The 25,759-nt window shown below is 41.0% G+C and overlaps 1 protein-coding gene across 2 annotated transcripts in view; it reads left to right on the forward strand.

Annotated features, from left to right (window-relative positions):
* ATP8A2 (ATPase phospholipid transporting 8A2) overlaps positions 1 to 25,759 on the forward strand; it is a 1,045,467-nt gene that overhangs the window by 266,531 nt on the left and 753,177 nt on the right. For both annotated transcript variants that reach the window (XM_073613412.1, XM_073613413.1), the window contains exons 12-15: positions 3,601 to 3,728; positions 6,070 to 6,147; positions 11,756 to 11,844; positions 17,224 to 17,268. In XM_073613412.1, coding sequence (XP_073469513.1) covers positions 3,601 to 3,728; positions 6,070 to 6,147; positions 11,756 to 11,844; positions 17,224 to 17,268 — 340 coding nt within the window. The remainder of the gene's footprint in view (positions 1 to 3,600; positions 3,729 to 6,069; positions 6,148 to 11,755; positions 11,845 to 17,223; positions 17,269 to 25,759) is intronic.

Genomic DNA, 25,759 nt, shown 5'->3' on the forward strand with positions numbered 1-25,759 from the left:
GGCCCTTCAGGTCTAATATGGATTCGGAGGGGACCCCCACGCCAAAATAAAAAAATGGCATGTGTTCCCCTCCAAAATCCATACCAGACCCTTATCAGAGCATGCTGCCCCCCCCTCCTGAACCATACCAGTCCGCATGCCCTCAACATGGGGGAGTGGGTGCTTTGGGGCAGGGGGGGCTCTGCACCCTCCCCACCCCAAAGCACCTTGCTCCCATGTTGATGAGGACAAGGGCCTTTTCCCGACAACCCTAGCTGGTGGTTGTCAGGGTCTGCGGGCGGGGTTATCAGAATCTGGAACTGGCCCCCAGATCCCAGCTCCACCTATGTAAATGGGTATTGGGTACATTGTACCCCTACCCATTCACCAAAAAAGCAGTGAAATGTAATAAAAACACAAGAGCCGGTTTTTGACAATTACTTTAATAGCTCTGTCTTCTCTAGCCATTTCTTCCCGTCTTCTTCTCCTTCCCGCCGTCTCTTCCCGCTGTCTTCTCCTTCCTGCCACCGTCCTTTCCCAGCTATATACAGTGGGAAAATAAGAACCGCAATACAGATCAATAATCAATGCACCACTTGTGTTTCTGGTGCAGCTCCATTGAAGTCTATTAGCCGTAAATCGTGGGAAAAAAGTCCCCAACCCTTTCCAAAAACGCACCGGCTGCAAAACGCATAGATGCAAACTAGTACCATAGCAAACCATGTTAAATAGACTGTAGTGCATTTCTGCAAACTGCAAGATGCACTAAAAAACGCATAGGTGTGAACGTGGAGTGAAAGACCGCTGCGCAAATACAGTGTGACATAAAATATTGCGACAATCACCATTTTTTTCCCTAGGGTCTCTGCTAAAAAAAAAAAAGATGTTTGGGGTTTCTTCTAGCAAAAAATACAAATTTAAACAAAAAGTTCTGGAAAAGGTCTGGTCAGCAAGTATCATATCCAAAATGAAAAAGAAAAACCTTTGCCCTTTAAGGAACTTTGTAGATTAATGGAAAACAGATATGGCTTTAAAAAAAGTTAATAAGCTCTTACATTTCCTAAACACAATCAGTTAACACTTTCCTTGCACTATATAAGACTTTCTTTTGTAACAACTAACACCATGACAAATTGTGTGACTGTCCTAAGCCCTCCGCTACATCAGGACAATTGACAAGAAGTATATGCACCCTGCACATAAATCCAGGCACTCTTTGGCTACTGGGGAATATTTATAAAAACAGTGAATATGACATTCAGCAAACATTGTCTGCACGGTGAATGTACAGTAGTTTAAATGACAATGGTTGATTCACCACTAGAGAAAAAATATGGGAACTTTAAGGCCTGGTTCACACCTATGCGTTTTTTGGTGCTTTTTGCACTACAGATAATTTAACGTGGGACACATTCACATCTATGCTTTTTTCAGCTGCTGCATTTTTGGATAGGTTCAAGGACTTTTTTAAACGCAAAACGGTGCTTTTTTTGCTTTTTTTCTTCAATAGACTTCAATGGAGAAGCTGCAGAAAAGCGTGTAGTGCATTTTTGCCGCGATTTGCATTTTTTTAACCTGCCAAACAACAAATTGGGCAAAAAAAAAACCCCAAAATGTAAAAATTGCAAATCGTTGCAAAATCGTGGTAAAATCGTGTGTGCAAAAGCACTGCAGAAATGGATCGAAAGCAAACTGCATAGATGTGAACTGAGCTTTCTCTGGTAGTGAAGCAATCACTGTCATTATACACTCACTTTCAAATTCACTGCTTTGTAATTGGACCCTTTGGTCTTCTGTCTGTGAGACAGGAAGTGAAGGGAAATCTCCTCATTGACAGGAGATATGCAGCAAAAAAAAGTTGAAAAGTGTTTTAACCCTTCCCCACTCTGTCCAAAATAAAAAATAAAAGATGTTGGCATGAATTAGGCTGGACCCACACCTATGCATTCTTAGTGCTTTTTGCATTTTGCAGATTTGCACTACAGTCCATTTAACATGGTTTCCTATGGAACACATTCGGTAGTACAAATTTGTAAAATGCAAAAAGCACTAAAAATGCATAGTTGTGAATCCAGCCTTACACTTGTTCACACTGGCAGTAAAAATGGGCAGTTCAGCTGTGTTATTACCACCCACCGTAAACCTAACAAGACAGCCGGAGTGGGTGGTACACATGCCATGGCCGTGACTTTTTGCTTCATGGCTTCATTTACTTGGCTTGCTGAATTCGTTTGTCAGACTCACCCATTGTAGTCAATAGCCTGTGGTTTTTATTGCTGATACTAAGTTTTTGGGCTCAGTGTATGAAGTTGTCCTTGATGTAAAGGGACAAGAGAAGGATTATATGATGAATTGAGGTTTAAGAGTACGTCTTCATTACTATAAAATAGAGCTGGGGTTCATGTGCTCCACTCCCATCACCCTCATAGGGACTATGGCTACAAATAAGAGCCTGGTCATGGTAAGCATCAGAGGCATAACTAGAACCTTCAGGGCCCCTTTGCAAGAATCCATTAAGGGCCCTCTGACCCCGGCTGGGGCCCTTCCCTCTGAGACAGGCCCCCTCCGACTGATACATGGCCCTTTACTCACCTTGGTGGGGCACTTTAATATGGTCCCGCAGCGAGACCCTGTCACGTGATCTGCAGCAGACCCCTTTCCTACTGTCTTGGCTCCCCCCCCCCACAGTGGTGGAAAACCAGGGCCCTGTCGCAAGTGCAATCTTTGCAACCCTGGTAGTGTCGCCACTGGTGTCAGTAGTTTTTTATTTTTGTTATTTTATTTTTTTATTCTTTTTTTTTTTTTTTTTTTTACAATTACATTTTTCATCATTTTTTACAGTTTTGTTAGGAGCCCTGCTGAGGGGCTTTAGTGAAATATCAGGGGTCTAAACAGACCTCTCATGTTCCACCTTTGAGTCCGAGAAAGGAGATTGAGGACACTGCCCCCAATCTCCATCTCTGCAGCCTCAGCTTCACAGAATGAATGGACAGGAATAGCTCTGTACAGAGCTTCCTGTTCATTCACAAACTGAAGCATAGTAAATACGGTTTACTATTCTTCAGTTATGAATGGACAAAGGAGTGATCAGTACCGATCACTGTCTGTATACATTCAGAAAAGGAAGGGACCTATAAATAACATATTTATCAACCCCTTTCCTGCTCTCCATCCTGACACATCCCCTGCAGGAGCCGAGGGGAGGGGGGGACCAGGGGCCGGGGGCAGCAGGAGACAGGTATCCTGGATGGGAGAGGTGGCGGGGGCAGCATATAGAGGAACCAATGCCCTCCCTTTTCCTCCTGCAGCCGCTTAATGCCTGCGGGAGAAGAAGAGAAGCAGCCTTTCAGCGTGTGCAGGAAGAAATCGGAGGGGATTGGTTCCTCTATATGCTGCCCACGCCACCTCTCCTATCCAGGTGTACAGGGGAGCCATACTCCTGCGACCCCTATAGTTACTCCCCTGGTAAGCGTACTCTGCACTCTTGTGTGTACATTGAAAGGCATATTTCTTTCTACATTTCCACAATACTGCAATCATCTCTCTGTGTTTGTGTGAGCTGTTTAACATTACTGTTATATTTCAGAACACAATGCTAATTATGTATTGCTCTTTCTACAGAGGCTATATCTAACAATTTTGGATACAATCTCCTGACATTCATTATCCTGTACAATAACCTCATTCCCATTAGCCTGCTGGTTACCCTGGAAGTGGTGAAGTTCACTCAAGCTCTTTTCATCAACTGGGTGAGTCAGAGAAATGAGTTTCATGAGAGCCTGTGCCTGGGACAACAAGATAAGAGGCGTCTAAAGAATCGAATTTCTTGTCTTTGACTGTAATGTGTGGCCAGCTCCGGACATCCATGAGAAAATCACTATAAGCTGTGGGAAACTGTATACCACACACAATATGGATACCCCAAAATAAAACTTAAAGCAAGCCTTATGATTTTTGACATTTTTAAAACTGGGCATACCCGTAAAAGCGTACCTTTCCTTCTGCCTTCAAGTGCAGTCTGCAGTGAAACCTACACTTCCATGATTGTCACTGTCCTGGGTCCCCTGCAGCTCTCAATGGTTACTCCCTCTGGCCTCCGTCGGATGGGGGATGTAGTAGTGGCAATGAGGTCAGAAGGAGGAACCAATGAGAGGTGCAGAGGATCCAAGAGAGCAACACTCCTGGAAGTTTTGATTTCTCTGCAGATTTCAAATGAAGATTTCTCAAGTCTTTTAAATTTTCTCAAGTTACAGTCTTAATTTATAGGTACTGTATAGCTAAAGCTGGCCATAGACAGATCAAAATTCAGCCAGTTCAGTTGAGCATGAGAAAAACAGCAAATGTATATTATTGCAATTTCTAGTGTTACAAGTGCAGTTTATAATACAGTACATTTTGGGAAAAAAAATCTTTACCTGGTAGTCAACCTTTTTGGTAAACCAAAATAGCAAGAATCTCGGTACGTGCTTGAATTTCTCTCCTAACATATAAGAAGAACTCACATTGTGACAGTTAAAATCAAGCTCAACACATAGTAAGGGTTTCCGATGGACAGTCTCTCAACAACAGGGAACCTCAGACCAGGATAAGAATACTGGATGGGTGGATACACCTGCAGGATCAAGATAACACACCGGGGGGGAACCAAACTAAGTGCAGCATTAAAGTGTTACTAAACATAAAAACATTTTTTACCTTAATGCATTGTTTGCATTAAGGTAAACAATGTTTTCAGTCTCCCTGTGCCCCCCCTCCCCTGTGGGAAGGGGAAGAGAGGAGAGAACAGATCAGCGATGTGCACAGCTGCATCTATTCTCCCCTCTTTTCCTCTTTACACAGCATTCGAGCAGCAGCAGGAGCCATTGGCTCTTGCTGCTGTCAATCAAATGCAGTGAGAAGGAAGTGAAGGGACCTCTCCTTCAGCTCCAATATCCAATCACTGGGTAAATCCTGCCGCCTTAACCTCCGCAACATCTCCAGAATTCGACCCTTCCTGACTAATGACTCCACAAAGCAACTTATTCACTCCTTGATTATTTCCCGCCTCGACTACTGCAACTCTCTCCTAAATGGCCTACCCTTAAGCAGTCAGTCTATTATGAATACTGCTGCTAGACTAATACACCTCACTAATCGATCCGTGACTGCTGCTCCACTCTGCCAATCCCTTCACTGGCTTCCCCTACCCCACCGTGTAAAATTCAAAATGCTAACCATAACATACAAGGCCATCCACAACATCGTCCCCAGCTACATCACCAACCTCATCTGCAGATATCGCCCAAATCGCCCCCTCCGCTCCTCCCAGGACCTCATGTTCTCTAACTCCCTTGTTACCTCCTCCCATGCTCGCCTTCAGGACTTCTCCAGAGCCTCTCCCATCCTCTGGAATTCCATGCCCCAGTATGCCCCAGTATGCCCCTACCCTGTCCACCTTTAGGAGATCCCTGAAAACTCATTTATTCAGGGAAGCCTATCCCACACCCACATAACTGTCCCTGAGCCACCCCCATCAAATCATTCTTTGCAGCTATTACCTTTTGTACCACCACCCCCTCCCTTTAGAATATAAGCTCTACGAGCAGGGCCCTCCTGTACCTTTTTGTATTGAACTGTACTGTAATTGTGTTGTCCCCCTTATACATTGTAAAGTATTATTATTGGTATTATTATTAGTTTCACCTTTTTTCCACATTTATAAAGCTAAGCTGTTGAAAATGTTGGGGAAAATATTTGCAGGAGTAGTAGGATTTTCAATTTATTGTAGTACAAGCCTTTCCCGTACACGTTCACCAGACTTGTTTAAATAAACTGTTTTTTTCAAACATTTTCTTTTCAACCTTTGAAGTCAATTCAGTTTTCTTTTAGTTTACTAGCCTATAGATCTCAGCTAGGGAAAAGAGGGGCAGATTCAATCTAAAAGCTGCAATCCAAGAAGCTGCAAACAAGATTCAGTCTGCTGGTTCTTTATGAACGGGCCCCTTTGATAATTGAGCACATTTGTAATGTATACTCAACTGTCAATCTGATCTGTAAATGTCACAGTTATCCCAGCATGAAATATTGATGGAAGTCTATTCTTTATTACAGGACAGAGATATGTACTATGCAGATACAGACACTCCCGCAATGGCTAGAACGTCCAATCTGAATGAAGAGCTGGGACAGGTGAGCAGTTCTTTATTCCCATCTCATATCAGATGAATTGTATCATGTTGTATTTTTCATATTCAGGATTATTTAAAAAAAAACAAAAAAAAACTGTGTGGGGTATTTGTTGTGTAAAGGGCAGAAACTAATAACAACCATTCCAATTTCACCCATCATCGGTTTAAATATTAAATGATGTCTACAGTACTAACTGGTTATTATCAGCTACTATAACCTGTAAACGTGTTATCAAAATAAAGGGCATGTGCACATCATATCATCATCCAATCAAGTGAAAAAACACATTGAAATGTATCAAAAAGGTCACCTGGATGATAATATGATGTGCACATGCACTTTATTTTGATAGCACAACACAATTACAGGTTGTATTGGTTTATTCTACATGTGGATATAGTTAGTGCAGCTTTCACCTTGTTTTGATACTTTGCGCAATCACGTTTGATTTATTATTTTGAGCTACTGCCTTCTGTACACTGTTCTTTGTCTTATTGAATAAGGCTGATTTTGTCATATTGCTGTAATTACATTAAAATAAGATGTGTCCATTGAGTTTAAGGCCTGATGCACACTGGACCTTATGAAAAAAAGCCAGTAACGCTAGCTGTAGTGTGAGTTTTTTTTTTTTTTTTAGCAAAACTATACTCCTCTAAAAGCTTATGGCTCAAAAATGCTGATAAATGCTGAATAGCTGACCCCATGTTATTGCACAGTTTACTGTAAGATGCAGCAGTACATGCATTTGTGCAATGCAGTGGCATTCATTCTTTATCATGCCTGTTGGCAAGGTGCACTGAAGTGCTATTTATGGCACTGCATTGCACTAATGCATGTAACGTACAACACACAACCGCTGATGTAAACGAGCTGGAAAGTAAAGGTTTAGTTTACAGTGTTATTTAAAGTGGAACTTTAGGCTTTTGTATTCGAATTGGCGGAAAGGCAGGATTTTTAATGCAGAAGAGACATGCTTTTTCTATCCTGCATTAAAGCTACTTACCTACCTGCCCACTCTTGTACAGTGAGCCCCGCACATGACAGTGGCCAGCGATCGAGACCCGGATGCAGTGTGGGGAGCTCGAGGATGCTGCATCGCTGGAGCCGAGGTGAGTATCGTTCCACTTTAAAGTGGTTGTAAACCTCAGACATGAAATCTGAGCAAAGCACATATGTATATAGTGTTTACTTCTCTCCAAAGCACGAAGTGTAATTTCTCACTGCTGTCTCGCTCCTCTGTTATCAGCATGAATCACTTGTGTACAATATATGCATAAAGCACTGCATAAATTGTCAGTGCTATATAAATACCAACAATAAATAAATAAAATACTGTAAGTTTGTGATATGGACACAGCAGACACTGAAAATGTGGTGACATTGTGTACAGAGAAGCTGTATGAACTAAAATCAACTGATTCTACCGTCCAAGCTCTGGCTGTATAATAGTACAACCAGGTTTCAGGGCTTTGGGTGCACAAGGAGTTTTGTGGATTTAAGGTTTGCAGGCACCTTTTATGCGACTAAATTAAACCCCCAGTATTTTAATTGCTTTTAGTTCTCTAGAGGTAGATTTTATAATAGCTACTGTATGCAATGTTGTGCTAACTGATTCATAACAGAGGAAAGATTTCACTTAGTAGGCATTACAATTTCTTGAAAATATATTTTATATATATTCTACAAATGCTACTTAACTACTATTTGTTTATTTCAGGTACTTATATAGCGCCGTCAATTTACGCAGCACTTTACATATATATTGTACATTCACATCAGTCCCTACCATCAAGGAGCTTATAACCTAAGGTCCCTAACTCACATTCAAACATATACTAGGGCCAATTTAGACAGGATCTGATTAACCTACCAGCATGTTTTTAGAGTGTGGGAGGAAACCGGAGTACCTGGAGGAAACCCACGCAGGCACAGGGAGAACATGCAAACTCCAGGCAGAGGGTGTCGTGGTTGGGATTCGAACCAGTGACCCTTTTTGCTGCTAGGTGAAAGTGCTAACCACTACACCACTGTGCTTCCTATTTCATTACAATGTGCATTATTATATGTATCACTGTCCTATACCATCCTGACCCCTACATATAATACTGTAATCCTATTTAGAGCTTACAGTGTAATCATATTCACTGTCTTATCAGGTGGAAACAGGTAAAGTTTACATACAGAACCTCGGAGAAAATAATTTTCTCAAGCTGCAATATACTCTGAATAATCTTCCTCTTTAAAGTGCTGGCAATATGGCATGTGACAGTGCTGCCATCCTCTGGCGCAATTGCTTTATTGCAGGAATTTTATAATGTGTTTTTTCCACATAGGCTTTGGTCTGGTGGCAGTGGTTTTAATTATAATCTGTTTTAAATCTCGGTTTTATTAAAATGAAATGTGCTAAAGATTTTTCTTTCCCTAACTACTTATCGGTTGCCATAATGAATGGTTACATATAATAACAGATGTTCTTAAAGCAGCAGTTCCATTAAAGCCGTTTTAATTAGACAAAAACTGGCCTTGCACTGCAAGGGTTAAATGTTGGTTCAGTCTAGGGGGAGATGATAAGGCTGTAACCCTTACTTTACCCAGCCAGCTGCAAGAGCTCTCCTCTTCTCCCTCTTGCTCTATGGGTGGTCCCCAATTGTCATCACGTACAATGCAGGGCTATTAACCCTGTATTGTACATGGAGGAGGTAGTGCAACTCTAACTGAAGCACCTTAGAGAAGAGATTTCAGGGGACCAGTCACATCGCTGGAGGGTACTTGCTGGAACAAGGAATAAGGTAGGTGTTACACATTATTATTGCACCCCTAGATTGAACAAGTAATTACCCCTGCAGTGTGTTTGTGTGTGGTTGCAAGGGTAGATTTTGTTGAGAAGATTCCTTGAGTTGGGCTTTAGAACTGATATCTTAGTTTTTAGTAAGCCCATGTTTCTTATCTCTCTGAAACGCTATATTGGTGAGATCTCTATGCTTGATTTCCTGTGTCTGTGCTATATGTGCAATTGGGACTCGATTTACCAAATTGTGTTGTGTGAAGGAAAGCCACACTATGTACACTTTTAGGGAGAAGTATGGTTAAAGCTTTTTTGGCCATACTTCTCTTGTGGGTCGCAGAAGTACATTTACTTTTGTATTCCTTTTGACCCAGAGTCAGCTTATAGCAGGCTATTTCCTGCTACCAGCTGATGGGAAAGAACATGTCCCAACAATATTGTCATGCTGTGCTGATTGACAGTTGTCTTCACTTGACAGTCATTGCTCTCAACTTGGAGCTGAACAAAAACTGAACAATCAGTGGTATGCAGGGACGTTGCTAGGTCTACAAAAGATCTTGGGCTAGAGCCTATAGCAGTGAAGTAAAGAAAGTCATACGCTTGGGAGGGCATACACATGTATATAATATGTGTGTGTGTGTGTGTGTGTGTGTGTGTGTGTGTGTGTGTGTGTGTGTGTGTGTGTGTATGTATGTATATATACATATATATTTTTATATATATATATATATATATATATATATATATATATATATATATAATATGGTACAGGAGGCGATGCAGAGGCTGCGGGCATGGTACAGGAGATGCAGAGACTGTGACATGGTACAGGAGATGGAGAGGCTGTGCGGACATGGTACATGAGATGCAGAGGCTGCGGGCATGGTACAGGAAATGCAGAGGCTGTGGGCATGGTACAGGAGGAGATGCAGAGGCTGCGGGCATGGTACAGGAGATGCAGAGGCTGGGGCATGGTACAGGAGATGCAGAGGCTGTGCGGACAAGGTACAGGAGATGCAGAGGCTGCATGTATGGTACAGGAGATGTCAGAGGCTGCAGACATGGTACAGGAGATGTCAGAGGCTGCGGACATGGCACAGACCACCTCCTTCCATCTTTACAGACCACCCCCTCCATCAGAACAGACCCTCCTCAGTACAGACCACCCCCCTCCATCAGTACAGACCCCCCTCAGGACAACAGTGTGACACATCCTAAGCTCTAAAAGGTTCATGCTGGGACCTGTAGTCCTTCACATTTGTGGGGGCCACACATAACCCAAAAGCTAAGGACTACAAGTCCCAGAATGAACCCCTCCTCTTTGTATGGGTCTCTCTGCAGTGCCCATCTCCCTCATGACACACATGATGCATCCCTGTTGCTCAGTCAGCCTCACCTCATACCAGACAAGTGCTCTGAAGTCCTTGGTTCTTTTTCCCTTCCATTTGAACATGCCGCCTGTTGCGCCCCAGAAGACAGAGGAGGTGGGCAGCGGAGCTAAACCACTCGGTGCGAAACTCCGCTCTGAATGCTTGTGTCTCAGGCTCATGCTGTCTCACTCAGGTGACGTGACATCACTGGTTGCTAGATGCTGGACGGTTCTAGCAACCAGTGTGCGGTGGCAGAACAAAATAAAACAGGCTGAGATGTTGGTCATCTGCATGGCGCCCACGTCCGCTGCTGATGGTACCGCTGCACCCGATGAGAGACTTGGGGCTATGGGCCCCAGATTCAGGGCTATAGCCCCAGTAGCCACACTCTAGCGACGCCACTGGCGGTATGTGATCACTCAATTCTTGGTGTAAAGAGTAAGCATGGGACAGCTGCAGCTTCACACGTATGCCGCAACATGAAGGTGAGTATGAATGTTTGTTTGTTTTTTCAAAATTTTTACTCCGCTTTTAAATATGAAGTCATGTAAATAGGAATGTCTGTTGTTTTAAAAATGTATCTATCCATGGCTGAGTGGTACAAGCATCTGTTCTGGATGTAGAGTCCTTTTCTCCTAATTCACAAAGCACATGATGTTTGTTTTTTGCCGAGGGTGTCACTATACAAATAGTTACAAGCACATCTGTGGAAATCCTCCATAAAGCACAGGGTTTTTTTTTTTTTTTTTAAAGGCCTTAAAATATTAACAAATGAGTTACAGATTGTTGTCCTTAATCATAGGGAGTAACACATGTTAAAAAACTGATATAGTAGGCAATATTTGTGAGATCCCTCCTCTAAACATTGTGATCAAAAACAAAGATTTTTCCGTAAAGTTAGAGTGAATCCAACAGAGAAGAACCCACAGAGAAATAAAAAGCAAGTGTAAACATTTCCTTTTACCATACTACAAAACTATTATATTGGGAAAAAATATATAAAATGTAGAAATAAAAGTGCATTATATGCTATAGGTACATTGCAGCATATCGTAATATTATTTTTTCATTGTGTATTGTTTTACAATGTATTTATTGTCTAATTTTTTAATCCAGTCTCTGCACTGTGGTGCTCAGTTACAGTATATCCAATGCCTTTGCTCGTTATTGCATTTTCCAGCTCAGTTACATAGACATGAGAAAATTAATTGTTTTCAACAGAACCTTTTCACACTGTTGCATTGGAAAAAAGCCCTGCATATGTGGTATTTTAGTTTTGTTGATCTGCAGTTTGCCATTCACATCAAAAAAGAGTCTATAAAGCAGAACAACATGTCTAAAACACGCCAATGCACTTCATTGAGTACACATAAACATATGTATTCTGGTGTGAGTGAGGCTTTTTTGGACTATTTGTATAAAGATTGATTATGGTATCTTGTTGCCTCTCTAGGTGAAGTATTTGTTTTCGGACAAAACTGGAACCTTAACCTGCAATGTCATGAACTTCAAGAAATGCAGCATTGGCGGTATAACATACGGGTAAGTAATTCCACACTGTGCAAACCAGGCTTTTTTCCTGCATGTCCAAGGAGGATATGATTAAACTCTTTTTATTTAGGGCAGTTTAGATTGACAGGTAATGGAAAGGTCATAGCAATAATTGGTGGATAGCTTAGTTAGAACATGCAGAAAGAAACATTTGCTGTTAACTGTTACCACTTGGGTGGGGCTGGCATCCAGTTCCAAGGAATACTATTCACATCTGTAATGATCAGATTGTTTTGTTGACAGTTGACCATAGAATTCATAATTCACAATTACTTGTCCACCTTGTGATCCTCTTTTGAAACCTTTAGACCCCTTTCACACCAAGGCATTTTTGCAGCGTTTTAGCGCTAAAAATAACGCTATTAAAACGCTCATAAAACGCTCCCCATGCATCTCAATGGACCCTTTCACACTGGGGCGTTGAGACCCCTTTCACACTGGGGCGTTTTTCAGGTGCTTTAGCGTTAAAAAAAGCGCCTGTAAAGCGCCTGAAAGAAGCCTCATCTGCAATCCCAATGTGAAAGCCCGAGTGCTTGCACACTGGGGCGCTGCGCTGGCAGGGCGTCAAAAAAAGTCCTGCAAGCAGCTTCTTTGCAGCGCTTTCGTGTTTTTGCCCCCGGGCTAGGTTTGCCGATGGCCCGAGCCCTTTCACACTGTCAGCGCCCGAAAAACGCCCCGGTGTGAAAGGGATCTTAAGCAGCGCTTTACCAGCGTTTTTTGGGTGCTGGCAGTGTGAAAGGGCTCGGGCTTTTACATTGGGATTGCAGATGAGGCTTCTTTCAGGCGCTTTATGGGCGCTTTTTTTTAACGCTAAAGCGCCTGAAAAACGCCCCAGTGTGAAAGGGGTCTGAGAAAAGTCCTGCAAGCAGCATCTTTGGAGCAGCTTTTGGGCGTTGAAAAAAGCGCTTCAAAAACGCCCCTCTCCATTGAAATGTATTGAAAACACTGTAAAAATGCCTGAAAAGCGCCTATAATCCGCCCTGAGCTGTAGAAAATTCACATGATCTCACAAAAAGGTAAACATGCAAGCAGAAAAGAGAGATCTACAACAACAGGACTGAAATTGTGGGAAGGTCAGAATGATTAAACAGACCATCAAAGTGCCAAAAAAACAAAATTAAAGTGCCAAAAAAAGAATTAATCCCAGAAAAATGAAGATTTGAAGTAAAACAAGACACTGCTTGTTACTTTACAAGACACTGCTTGTTTTACATGATCTCACAAAGGATAAACATGCAAGCAGAAAGATAGCATCAATAACACATGCTTCAATAACGCCTAAAAAACGCTGTTAAAACGCCTGCAGCATTGTATTAATTTTACCGCTAGCGCCCCTAAAACGCGGTAAAAATGCTGTAATAACGCTAAGGCGTTTTAGGGAGTTTTTGAAGCGCCTTGGTGTGAAAGGGGTCTTAAACACACATTCTGCAACAATAGGATTCATTTTTTAAAGATAATTTGACACTTATGAATTTGAGGGAAAGTTTGTTGTCTGTGAGCACAGACAAGATCTGTCTTCAACCCTAGCTTGGCTATTAGAGCCAGGGCTCCTGTAGGCAGAACTTTCTGGCTCTTCTCTATGGAGTGCAGGTCCCATTCATACTTAGAAAGCATCTGCTAACAGTGACGCTGTAATGAAGTGACATTGGCTTCGCTCTGAATTTTCCATATTAATATAAGCAAACCATAAAGGCCAACTCACAGTCGATTTACTGATAGGACCTGAGGACATTAGTAGGTCTTCACTCTGGGATCATGGACAGTAGTAAAAACCTGGTGACCATCAAACCTGCACCCATATACTCTAATTCAGGGTTTCTCAACCAGGGTTCCATGGAACCCTGGGGTTCCTCCAGAGGTTGCGAGGGGTTGCTTGAGCAATGAGCAGTTTCTACAGTACTTCTCAGATAAGTTCCCACTGACACTATTGATCTTTTTAGTTATACATAAGGGGGTAATTCTTCCCACTGTCGACAAGTGTAAGGATCATTCTTCCCACAGACCATCACACTAATGTATCATGAGTTGTAGATATAGTAATTTTTAGCAGGGGTTCCCTGACACTGGAAAGTTATTTCTAACGCTGTGTTAAAAAGGTTGGGAAAAGGCTGCTCTAATCTAATTCTGTCTGAAATTCTATATTCTGCACATTTTCTGTTCTCTTGCTATGAGATCTTGATCTACTTTGCGCAGTAGATCATCAGTTTAATAGGAATATCCTGTTTAAAGGTACATGTGTTCAGAGAGATAATGGGTTAATTACATGTATTACATTACTCAAACACCATCACAAGACTATGTGGCCAGGTATTATTTAGAGATGAATTAGCAAAGAAAGTTTCTCCATTAATTGTGTTTGACTATTGTTTATATTCTAGTAAAATAATATGATTCAGTCACAATTAAAACAACAAAAACAAAAAAAACATATTGGAGTGGATTTACTAAAGGCAAATAGACTGTGCATTGTGGAAATGCAGTTGCCCTCTGCAAGTGCAGTTGCTCCAGAGCTTAGTAAATGAGGGGAAGCTCTGCTAACCTCCATCGTCCAATCACATACAAGCAGATGCTGGTTAATTTCTTTTCCTTGCATGTGATTGGTTCTTTGCAAAGTGAAGCTTCACCTCATCTACTAAGCTTTGGAGCAACTGCACTTGCAAAGTGTACAGTCTATTTGCCTTTAGTAAATCCACCCCAGTGAATACAAACATATCGTGAGACATTAATTTTATTTTGCTAGGTAAAGACTGCTTATGCATATCACCTACTGTACAGTAACATGTTTGAAAATCCTGTAAAGCCTAAGTTTTAGGGACTTTCCTATCAATGTGATGTGTTTGATGTCCTGCTGGCTCCTGTTTGTGGTGCCATGAGGGTTGATAAGTCCTGTCATATGCACTCATCAAGAGTGACAACTATGCCGGCTCTTTCATTCATAGAAGCTGTAGAAGCACCCCTATAACAGGATATCACCAACTCCACGCTTTACTGTAGGAATGGAGTTATTTGGATGGTGAGCTATATTGGACTTCCGCCAGACATTTTGTTTGGCGTTGAGGCCAAATAATTCAATTTTAGTCTCATCTGACCACCTTAAACAGGTGAAGACTCTGAGGCCAAACGGAAAAAAGGTGTTATGATCAAATGAGACTAACATTTTAATTTAATTATTTGGCCTCAACACCAAACAATAAGTCTGGCGGAAATCCAATACAGTTCACCATCCAAATAACACCATTCCTACAGTAAAGTATGGAGGTGGTAATATCCTGTTATGGGGGTGTTTATCTGCATCAGGGACTGGAGCACTTGTTAGGATAGAAGGAAAAAATGGATGGGGCAAAATACCATCAAATTCTTGAGAATAATCTGCTGCCCTCTGCCAGAAAGTTGTCAATGGGAAGGTTTACCTTCCAACATGACAGTGACCCAAAGCACACAGCAAAAATGACCACACAGTGGTTGAAGGAGAACAAGGTGAATGTCCTTGCTTGGCCTTGTCAGCCCAGACTTAAACCCCGTTGAAAATCTGTGGAATTACTTGAATTGAACTTGAGCAGTTCTGCAAAGAAGAGTGGGCAAATATTGCAAAGTCTAGATGTGCAAAGTTAGTAGAGACATATCCCAACAGACTAAAGGCTGTAATTAAAGCAAAAGGCGGTCCAAACAAAATACTCATGTAAGGGGGGGGGGGGGGGGCAGGGTGATCCTTTTTCCAACTCAGCGATTCTGTTTTTTCATTTTTATTTTTTCTTCTGACATGTTGGTGTTAGATCTTTCCCTTGGATGTTATAAGTTGCACTGAGTAAATACAGCTGGATAAAACAAAAACTGTGGGGGTTATTTACTAAAGGCAAATCCACTTTGCACTATAAGTGCAAACTACAAGTGCTAAGTGCACTTGAAATTGCACTGAAAGTGCACTTGGAAGTGCAGTCGCTGTAGATCCGAGGGGGACATGCAAGGAAAATAAAAAAACAGCATTTTAGCTTGCACATGATTGTATGATAAAATCAGCAGAGCTTCCCCTCAGATTTACAGCGACTGCACTTCCAAGTGCACTTTCAGTGCAATTTCAAGTCCACTTTGCACTTTTAGTTTGCACTTGTAGTGCAGAGTGGATTCACCTTTTGTAAATAACCCCCTGTGTGTCTTAATTTCAGACTGCAAAGCAACAACATGTGATTATTTTAAAAGGGGGGGGGGGGGGGGTTCTTTTCTATACCCACTGTATCCGTTTACAGGGATGGGACAAACCATTTTAAACTAACAGAGGGGCTGACAGTGATTCATTTTTATTTATCTATGTAAACCCTTTATCCTTTATAAAAGCAAAAAAAACTGCTGCTGTAACGTAACGGCTTAAAAAGTATTATCTGGAGTTTGGTTTTAATTTGTTAATATATTTAAATATTCTAGTCCATCTAAAACTCCCCTTCCTCAAACTGATAATGCTGCTGTCCAAAGATGCCCCCTGTGCTCCTTCATCCAGAGTGGGGGCACTCTAATAGAGGAGGTGTGTTACTAGTCAGATCACTAGGTGAAAACAGAGGGGAAAAAAAACCTATAAAAAAAGAAAACTAATGCAGCCACCGCATCAAATGATTGATAAGCAGCAGCATATTACATGTTTGGTTTTGGGTTTAATACGGCTTTAAGGTGGTGGGGGGTAGGGGGGCATCAGGTGATAGAAGATTTCAACTGAAGCCCCAGCCATCAACACAATGGATAAATAACATTGACTATAAGCAGTGTTCCTTGTGCTGATTTTTTTTGACTAAACCTAGGCTTTAAAGTAAAGTAATTGAGGGGACTATTCCTCATTTTAGAATAGCAGGAGGGGCCAGGCAAATCATTTCTTTGTGCCCCCGTAGCCAACTGTACATATAGAGTTATTGTTTTTTTTTTAAATCTTTTTATTGTCAATTTTCAAAAGTGTTTAGAAGAACGCTAACACCCGTGCCAACCTTGGCGTACTCTGAACATCCGCCAAAACCTAGCATGTTATCATAAAAAAACAAAAACTGCATAATAATAGAAGACTGCCATTACAGAACAGATACATCCTCAAATTATAAAGCCATTTATTCTAAACTGCATACAGCTAGAGTAGGTAGGGCATGGGAAGGAACAAGAAAGTATAACCGAACTCAGTCCTCCACTAAATAAGTGTAAAACATAACATAAGAATAGACTGTAAGACCATTGAAACATTGAGGTTAGAACTGAAACCATGCCTTCCCTACACATCTTTCTTACAGCTTTTTTTGCACACTGCCTAACAATGTATATGTGTAGTTATCAATAATTCATCCTCCATATATACTTCCATATATTTCACCTTGTTTCTTATTTTCACATACCTGGAAGACACTTTCCAGAATTTGAGAGAGAACGCTCCTCTGAAGATTTCAGGTAAATATGCATTTTTTAATTGTCTCATTTTAAGACATTTCCGAGCTAACTTTCCAATGAAAAGTCCTACATTATTTGTTCTGTATTAAGACTGTATTAATTATTGTTCGGTATTAATTGTATGGAAATTGTAACAGTGGACATGTACCAATTGGTTGTAATATAAACAAAATGCTCCCTCCAGTTTTGATAAATATTCTTAAGGTGAACCTATGGCCAGATTATGGACATATAACGACTTACTTACCTCTCTAGCTGATTTTAATGTAAAGTTATTCGTTCTCAAACATCCTCAAAGATCCCAACAAAGACTCTAAGGTTGTTTTTACCAACTTAAAAACATCTGCTGGTTGTTCACATTATAGGGCTGGCTGGCTGCTAAGATCTGCTAACATAGAAAAAGCTAAGATTTTTTGTTTCATAAAGATTTTTACATATTTCAAGAAATATACAACACAATGGGGTTGATTTACTAAAGGCAAATCCACTTTGCACTGCAAGTGCACTTTGAAGCACAGTTGCTGTGGATCTGAGTGGGACATGCAAAGGAAAATAAAAACCAGCATTTTTGCTTGTACATGATTGGATGATAAAATCAGCATAGCTTCCACTCATTTAAGATCTTCCTCTCAGATCTACAGCGACTGCACTTCCAATGCACTTGGATTGCATTTGTAGTGCAAAGTGGATTTGCCTTTAGTAAAGCAACCCCAATGTAACAAATTGGGTAACAGGTTCCATCTGGAATATTTCAAGCATTAGTTTACAGGTTCGGGGTACAGTAATTATCTGGAAAATACTCAAGTTCCGTAAGTAATCAATTTACACCAAAAACAGTGGTCAACGCTCCAGGGTATATGTGTTCCTCGATTCAATATGTCTCCTCTCAAGTTGGTTTACTACCATTTCAGGAGTCTATCAGAACCACCTGCCAGAGCACACACATATTAGTTTCGCCTTTCCCAATTGTTCTTTTCTGTGGGTGGGGACCCGGGGCTCAGGATCAGACACTACCATCCGCCCCAAGCTCCATGTCCACTATAACACAAGGCTCAGAAAACATAGGGGAGAAAAGAGTAGAAAGGGGAGGAGGGGGGGAGGGTGGTGAAGGGGAGGGGGGGATGAATACAGAAGAAAGGGGGAAGGGGGGGCAAGTGGAGAGGGGTTAGGATCCCACCTGCTAGCCTCTCCCTCAACTGTCCACACGTTACATCCACTGGATCCCCCGGGGAGGACCCACCGGGAAAAATTTGTGACATAATACTAGGTTAAAGGTTATGTTGCAACAATTCCTGATATGGCTGGGAATTTTTGTATGTGATCCATGCCTCCCAGGTAGCTGAGAAGCTCGAGATTTTATCTTGCGAGGTGAGAATCAATTCCTCCATCGTTGCTATGCGGTCAACACGTAGTGCCCATTCCTTTAGTGAAGTTGGCCGCGTGGACCTCCAATGTACCGGTATACAGAGCCTAGCAGCGTTTATCAAATGCATAGCTATCGATTTGAAGTATTTTTTTTTAGGGGATTTTGGATAAGTGTAGGATAAGTAGGTATTGTCCTGGTGAAAACTCCAGTGGGAGTAAAGAAATAGTTGTAGTCACTTCATTACGCCAATATGTCTGAATTAGAGGGCAGGACCACCAGACATGAAGAAGGGTGACTACCTCTGCTTCACAGCGCCAGCAGTAATCTGGCGCCATAGGAAAGATCTTTTGAAGCAACTGTGGGGTCTTATACCATCTAGTTTTAAGCTTATACCCATTTTCCTGCGTATTGACATTGAGAGAGCCTTTGTGTATGTACAAGTGGATACGGTCCCAGCTGGTTTCTCCTATCTCCATGTCTGAGGCTGACTCCCAGAATTCGTGATCTGAGCGTAGAGAGGAGTATGGTTCTCCAAACATAGAGGCATATAAGGCCGAGATCACGTGGCTCTGGGGTGAAGAGCTCGAACATAGAGATTTGAACACTGTGGGAGGGTTTTTGAATTTGGCTCTTTTTGCTGGGACATCTAGAAAGTGTTTTAGTTGCATATAAGACCAAGAGGGGAAATATTTAGTGTTGGACAATGCAGCAAGATCTTGTAGCCTTAGAAACTTGCCTTTGCAAAAGAAGTGTTTAGCCTGCATCTTTCCGTAGGGCCATTCCTTTAAAAGATAGGATTTCCATAGAACCGGGGGGGGGGAGTCTGGATTGCCTCTAATGGTGGTAATCGGGCAGTCCGTGGCTGACAGTGCATGGGCCTTACATGGCAAAAGCTTGAAGAGTCGCTCCAGTAAGGGGATGTGTGTGAAGTTTAGTTGGCACCATTGTATAGAGACCCAGGGTATCAAGCCCAGTTCAGTTTCTGCAGTCAGTTTCTCAAGGAAGTTTTCTCAAGGTTCAACCAGCTTTTACAATTGGCATGAGCTAAGATTTTATTGCCTGTGTTGTGAACTTTAAAAATGAATTTCTCCACAATGCCTATAGATACAGAAATGAATGGAAACTTGTTCAGAATATGTTAAAAATTGGCCACAAGTCAGACACTTAAAATTTATAGTGTACTAAAATTGTACTAGTAATGTACGTGCTTATATAATATTATTATTATTACTATTATTATTATAATACAGGATTTATATAGCGCCAACAGTTTGTGCAGCGTTTTAATCCAGGACATAAAATCCAATTCAGTTTGAGTGCAAGCTGATCTCTGCTGTATCTGCAAGTGTATAGTCCTGTAATAATTGTTTTATGATGGACAACACAAAAAGGGGGTTATGTTTTTGTTTGTATATCATCATTTTTTATGTTTACTTATTGTAAAACACAAAATAAAGCATAGTAATATATATATATATATAGATATATATAGATATCTATATATATATAGATATCTATATATATCTATATATATAGATATCTATATATATATACAATTTAACTTACTTATAGAATCTTCATTAGCTTATTATATCACTGAAACAGTGATTGATTAAAGTGGAAATGTTTGATTAGATCTGAGCAGATTGTATGACCTCATGCACACTGGACGTTTTGCCATCTCTCCATCTCCATCCTCCTGACAAATACGTTTGTAAATGCGTTTAGGTGCCTTTAGGCCCATCACTTGAACGTAAACCCATTTCATTGTCCAGTATAATCATTGATTCTGGCCATTGAAATTAATTAACACTCAATCACTGAATACACTCGTTTACACACATCGAGAGTTTTTCAGCCAAAATCCTGCTGCTCCTGGATGCGCTGGCTGTGAATTTTTCTTTTTTTCTTCTACACGCTCCTGCTTCTAAACACCTCTAATCACCTACGTGTGCATGGACACATAGGCTAACATGCAGGGGTGTTTAGAGAAAAAAAACAAAAAACAGTCAGACGCTCCTTAGAGCCACATTAAAAACATCCAGTGTGCCTGGGGTCTAAAGCTGACCACATGTCTTAAAATCTCTTCTACCAACCATATTGTTTCAAACAGATTGAATGTTCAGGTTTTCTAGTACAAAGTCATGTACAGGAGCATAATAACTGGAATTAAATGGAAACAATATAATTTGTAGGTGGGCTCTGTAGTCCTTAGGCCCCTTTTTACACTAGCGGATCGATTGGGTCTGTCTGTCAGTTTTTTGTCAGGTGGACCCAATCAGACCCTCCAGTCTCCTCCATGTGTCCATTGACACCCACCAACATCCAATACGATCCTATCTGCTAAAAACAGATGGATGGGGATCCCCATCTGTCTGGCAAATTGGATAGGATGGCAGCCGTCTGCCTGCTCAGTGGGGATCAGCAGACAGACGCCCAGCTGAGCAGGCAGCCCCCAACTGAGCCCTCCCCATGCAGAAGGGGCCTTAGAGCATCATGGATGTTACACTGGCTGAAAGTGAACGTCATTTTAGAAACAATGAATGCGATTAGGTTGTCATTTTATAATAGAAACTATAACCCTTTCATGACTAAGCCTATTTTTGAAATTTGGTGTTTACAAGTTAAAATCCGTATTTTTTGCTAGAAAATTACTTAGAGCCCCCAAACATTATATATTGGCAGAGAATCTAGCGAGGCAATTGTTTCAATATTTTATATCACACGGTATTTGTGCAGCGGTGTTTTAAACGCAACTTTTTGGGAAAAGGAACACTTTCATGAATTAAAAAAAAAAACAAGCAGTAAAGTTACCCCAATTTTTTTGTATAATGTGAAAGATAATGTTACGCCGAGTAAATAGATACCAAACATGTCACGCTTTATAATTACACGCACTCGTGGAATGGCGACAAACTACGGTACCTAGAAATCTCCATAGGTGACACTTTACATTTTTTTTATGGTTACCAGTTTAGAGTTACAGAGGAGGTCTAGTGCTAGAATTATTGCTCTCGCTCGGACGATCTCGGCGATACCTCACATGTGTGATTTGAACACTGTTTACATATGCGGGTGCAACTTCCGTATGCGTTTTCTTTGCTGCGCGAGCTCGCGGGGACGGGGGCGCTTTAAAATTTTTTTTTTCTTATTTATTTTATTTATTTTTATATTAATAAATTGTGTTTAAAAAAAAAAAACATTTTGATCACTTTTATTGCTGTCACAAGGAATGTAAACATCCCTTGTGACAGTAATAGGTGGTGACAGGTACTCTTTATGGAGGGATCAAGAGTCTAAAAGACCCCGGATCCCTCCTTTGCACTTTAAAGTATTCAGATCGCCGTTTTCGGCGATTCTGAATACTGTGTATTTTTTTAAAACCGGCGCCATTGGCAGCCGAGTAAACGGGAAGTGACGTCATGACGTTGCTTCCGTGTTTACTATTAGGTGGTTGGAACGAAGCCGCTCACGGCTTTGTTCCAGTCTTTTCCTAGCCGCCGGAGGCCTCCCGATGGAACGGGAGGCCTGGTAAGAGCAGCAGGAGGCGGCGGGAGAGGGGACGTCCCCTCCCGCTCCCCCGGTATAACAGCCGAGCGGCTTTTAGCCGCATCGGTTGTTATACCAGGAAAGCCGATCGCCGGCTCTAAAAAACAGTACTGGGATTATGCCTGCAGCTGCGCACATCTGCGTACGCTCGGCGGGAAGGGGGTAAACTGCCTGAACATACATTCAGTTTAAATCTATGTCAACACTTGAAGGAATACTCCACATTTGCTGAAAATATAATATTACAACACATGCCATTTTGTTATTTATGGGTATATTTATTAATAATCCACTGGGCTGTTCACCAGTGAATAATTGATAAGTAGATATCAGTGTATTTTGCCCAAACTTCATAGTCACAATCACCGTAATTACAATAATATGAACATGCATTATTAAATGTAGCTGCCAGTTAAAGAGGAACTGCAGTCAGCTCACATAATTTGTAATAAAAACATCTTTGCCATTCTGAAGCTTCCCTCCAACCACTTTGCATATTATTTCATATATACTGTGAGTCTGTACTTGCCAAATATGCTGCAGAAATTCCACTGAGTCTGGCTGCAATCATTTTAACGAAGCTGCTGCCTGTTCACTTCCTGGATTTACACACAGAGGCACACCTCCACCTCTGCAGCTCTCATTGGCCCTCTTATGACTCCCACCCTCCCCCCCCATTGCTGGCAAACTCTCATGAGTGATGGAGAGAGCTCTGCATGTTGTCATAAGCCTATTTTTTTCCCAGACAAGAAACAGGAAGTGGGCTGTATAAGGTATTTACTGGCAGAAAAAAGAAATGTTTTACTAGATGAATCTGCAGATTCAGCACCATGGAGAGCTGCAGAATATCCTTTTGACATTTTTTAAGCAAAATTAAACCCAGAAGCAAACATTTATTATATTGCAGCTTACCAATTCTTAGATGTGATGGCTGCATTAGTTTTGTTTTTTAGGTTTTCTTTCTTTTATGTTTACTTGGTGATCTGGCCAGTAACTCTGCTGTTTTTCAACAGAATACACTCTCCTGCAAATGTACCAGTTAAAAAGTGTTGAGACAAACAATTTACCACTGACAGAGGTGCCTACATTGGTCAGCTTTTATTTATTGATGTAAAATCTTTATGCCAAAAGAAAAAAAAACTGTTACTGTAACTGCAGTGTGAGCTAGAGTTTGGCTTCAATTTGTTAGAGTATCTAAAACTGCTAGTACATCCGATACTCCCCTCCCTCCTGATTAACAATGTTGCTGTCCAAATGTGCCCCTGTGCTCCTTCATCCAGAGTGAGGAAAGTATAATACAGGAGGTGTGATACTGGCCAGATTGCCAGGTGAAAACAGAAGGAAAAAAGCCTAAAAAAAAAGGAAAACTAATGCAGCCACTACATCTAAGCATTGGTAAGCTGCAAAATATTACATTTTTGGTTTTAGGTTTAATACCCCTTTCAGCAGTTCAAACCAGGTGAATTTAGTTGAAAGCTGACAGAATGTCATTTAATTTGTAGGGAGGGTAAAATTCACATTTTTGTAAATAGGGTGCATTTTACAGTAAATATATTTTACTATTGAAGAACAGATGTTTTCTAATGTCAGGGGATGTAATTTTCACTGGATTAATCTTGGTCAAAATCCCCCCTAATTTGACTTGATGCATGGGGATTGATTTACTAAAACTGGAGAGTAAAAATCTGGTGCAGCTCTGCATTGACACCAATCGGCTTCCAGGTTTTTTTGTTAAAGCTTAATAGAACAAGCTGAATTTAGAAGCTGATTGGCTACCATGCAGAGCTGCACTATTTATTGCACTCTCCGGTTTTAGTAAATCTAAAACCCCACGGAGTCAATATTCACCCTTGTATTTTGGGCCTACCTTGAGCAAAAACATTGATAAAATACACCCCTTAATATCAGTAAAGTGAATTTTCCATTTCCGGCTCCATGCACACTAACATTTTGTTAAGCTCCTAGAAGCTGTTATTAGCATTTTTTTGTCTGCTCCTAGATGCTAAATAATGTTATCCTCTGTGTCCGTGCACACTAATTTAGGCCTGATTCACACCTATGCAGGTTGCAGTTTGCATATTTCAGGTGCATTTTGCGTTTTTCAATACACATTTTTGATCCATTGAACTCTATGGAACCAAAAACCAGAAAAAAATCCCTGGCCCTCTCCATAAAATGCACAGATGTGAACTACATCCATAGGAAACCATGTTAAATGGACTCTAGTGTGTTTCTGCAAAACTGAAAACGCACTAAAAAAATGCATAATTGTGAACCAGGCCCTAGACTGTTAGCGATTTTTGAGCTTCAGCATCTAGGAGCAGAAAAAAAAACATTTTTGTAGGGTTTTTTGGAGCATTTTTTCAGCAGAAAAAAAACCCACTAAACTCTCCTAAATGCTACTTAAACAGCTTTTTTTAAGCGTTTTTTTTTTCTTCATGTACTGTAAAAATGCAAAAAAAATTGCTACTCCTAAAAGGCACTAAAACGCTACTACAAATTGGCATGAAAAATGTATTATCAGCATTTTGCAGCCATCATTTTTTTTCTAGTGTTTTTGAGCTTAGTTTTTTTCCTTCCTTTTTTTTTTCTGTGATGAGTAAACATATTATGAACAATATGCATAAAGGTGTGATCCCCAAAAAATTGTAGAATATACGAATAGCTAATACCAAATAAAAAGTTCTTTCTTTGAATATCAAACAGGTACCTTTGGCACAATAACTGAGGAATATATACACCTGACATACGAGAGATAAATAATGCATCACAAACACTGGTACAAGTGTTATTTGTTCCACTTGTGCGGAAGTGACCTTAAAGTGGTTGTACACCCTGTACAACCACTTTTACCTACAGGTGAGCCTATACTAAGGCTTACCTGTAGGTGCTGGAAATACTGTATCTCCTAAACCTCCACAGTTTAGGAGATATTTACAATAAAGCCGTGCGCCAATGTCTATGGTGCATGCACACTTTAGAAAGGGCAGATTGTGCCGTTTCTAAAGGGGGTCATGTCGTGACTGGCGGCTCCCCTGCGCACATGGCGCAGGAGTGATGTCACGCGACTCCGGCCAGTCACAGAGCTGGAGTTTGCGGCCCCGGAAGGAAGAGGGGTGAAGATGGACGCTAGCTGCTAGTGGGGACAACGGTGACATCGCGGGATTCGTTTTCAGGTAAGTGACACATAATGGGCTACTATGCAGTGCATAGTAGCTCATTATGCTTTACCTTTGAAGGGAAATAAAGAGAAAGTAAAACCCATCAGGGTTTACTTCCTCTTTAATATCTTCTATAAAAGAGTAGTTTGTACTTTGACTTGAGTGTTTAGTTAGGCAAGCCAGTTATATCCCACCTAGGGGCAAAGTATTTTTCGTGGAATCAGGCAAACAACGCTATAAGACTTATTAAAAGGCTTTAGAGGCAGAACTTACAGGTTGATGTTCTGCCTCCACAGTCTTATATTAAGTCTTATACTATTACTTGCCTTTTTCCATGAAAAATGCTTTGCACCTAGCTCACCGTCCTTTGATTTGTTCTGATGTCACCAGTTTATGACTTTTTCCAAGCCATACT

This window comes from Aquarana catesbeiana, linkage group LG02 (assembly GCF_042186555.1).
Source record: "Aquarana catesbeiana isolate 2022-GZ linkage group LG02, ASM4218655v1, whole genome shotgun sequence".
Taxonomy (NCBI): Eukaryota; Metazoa; Chordata; class Amphibia; order Anura; family Ranidae; genus Aquarana; species Aquarana catesbeiana.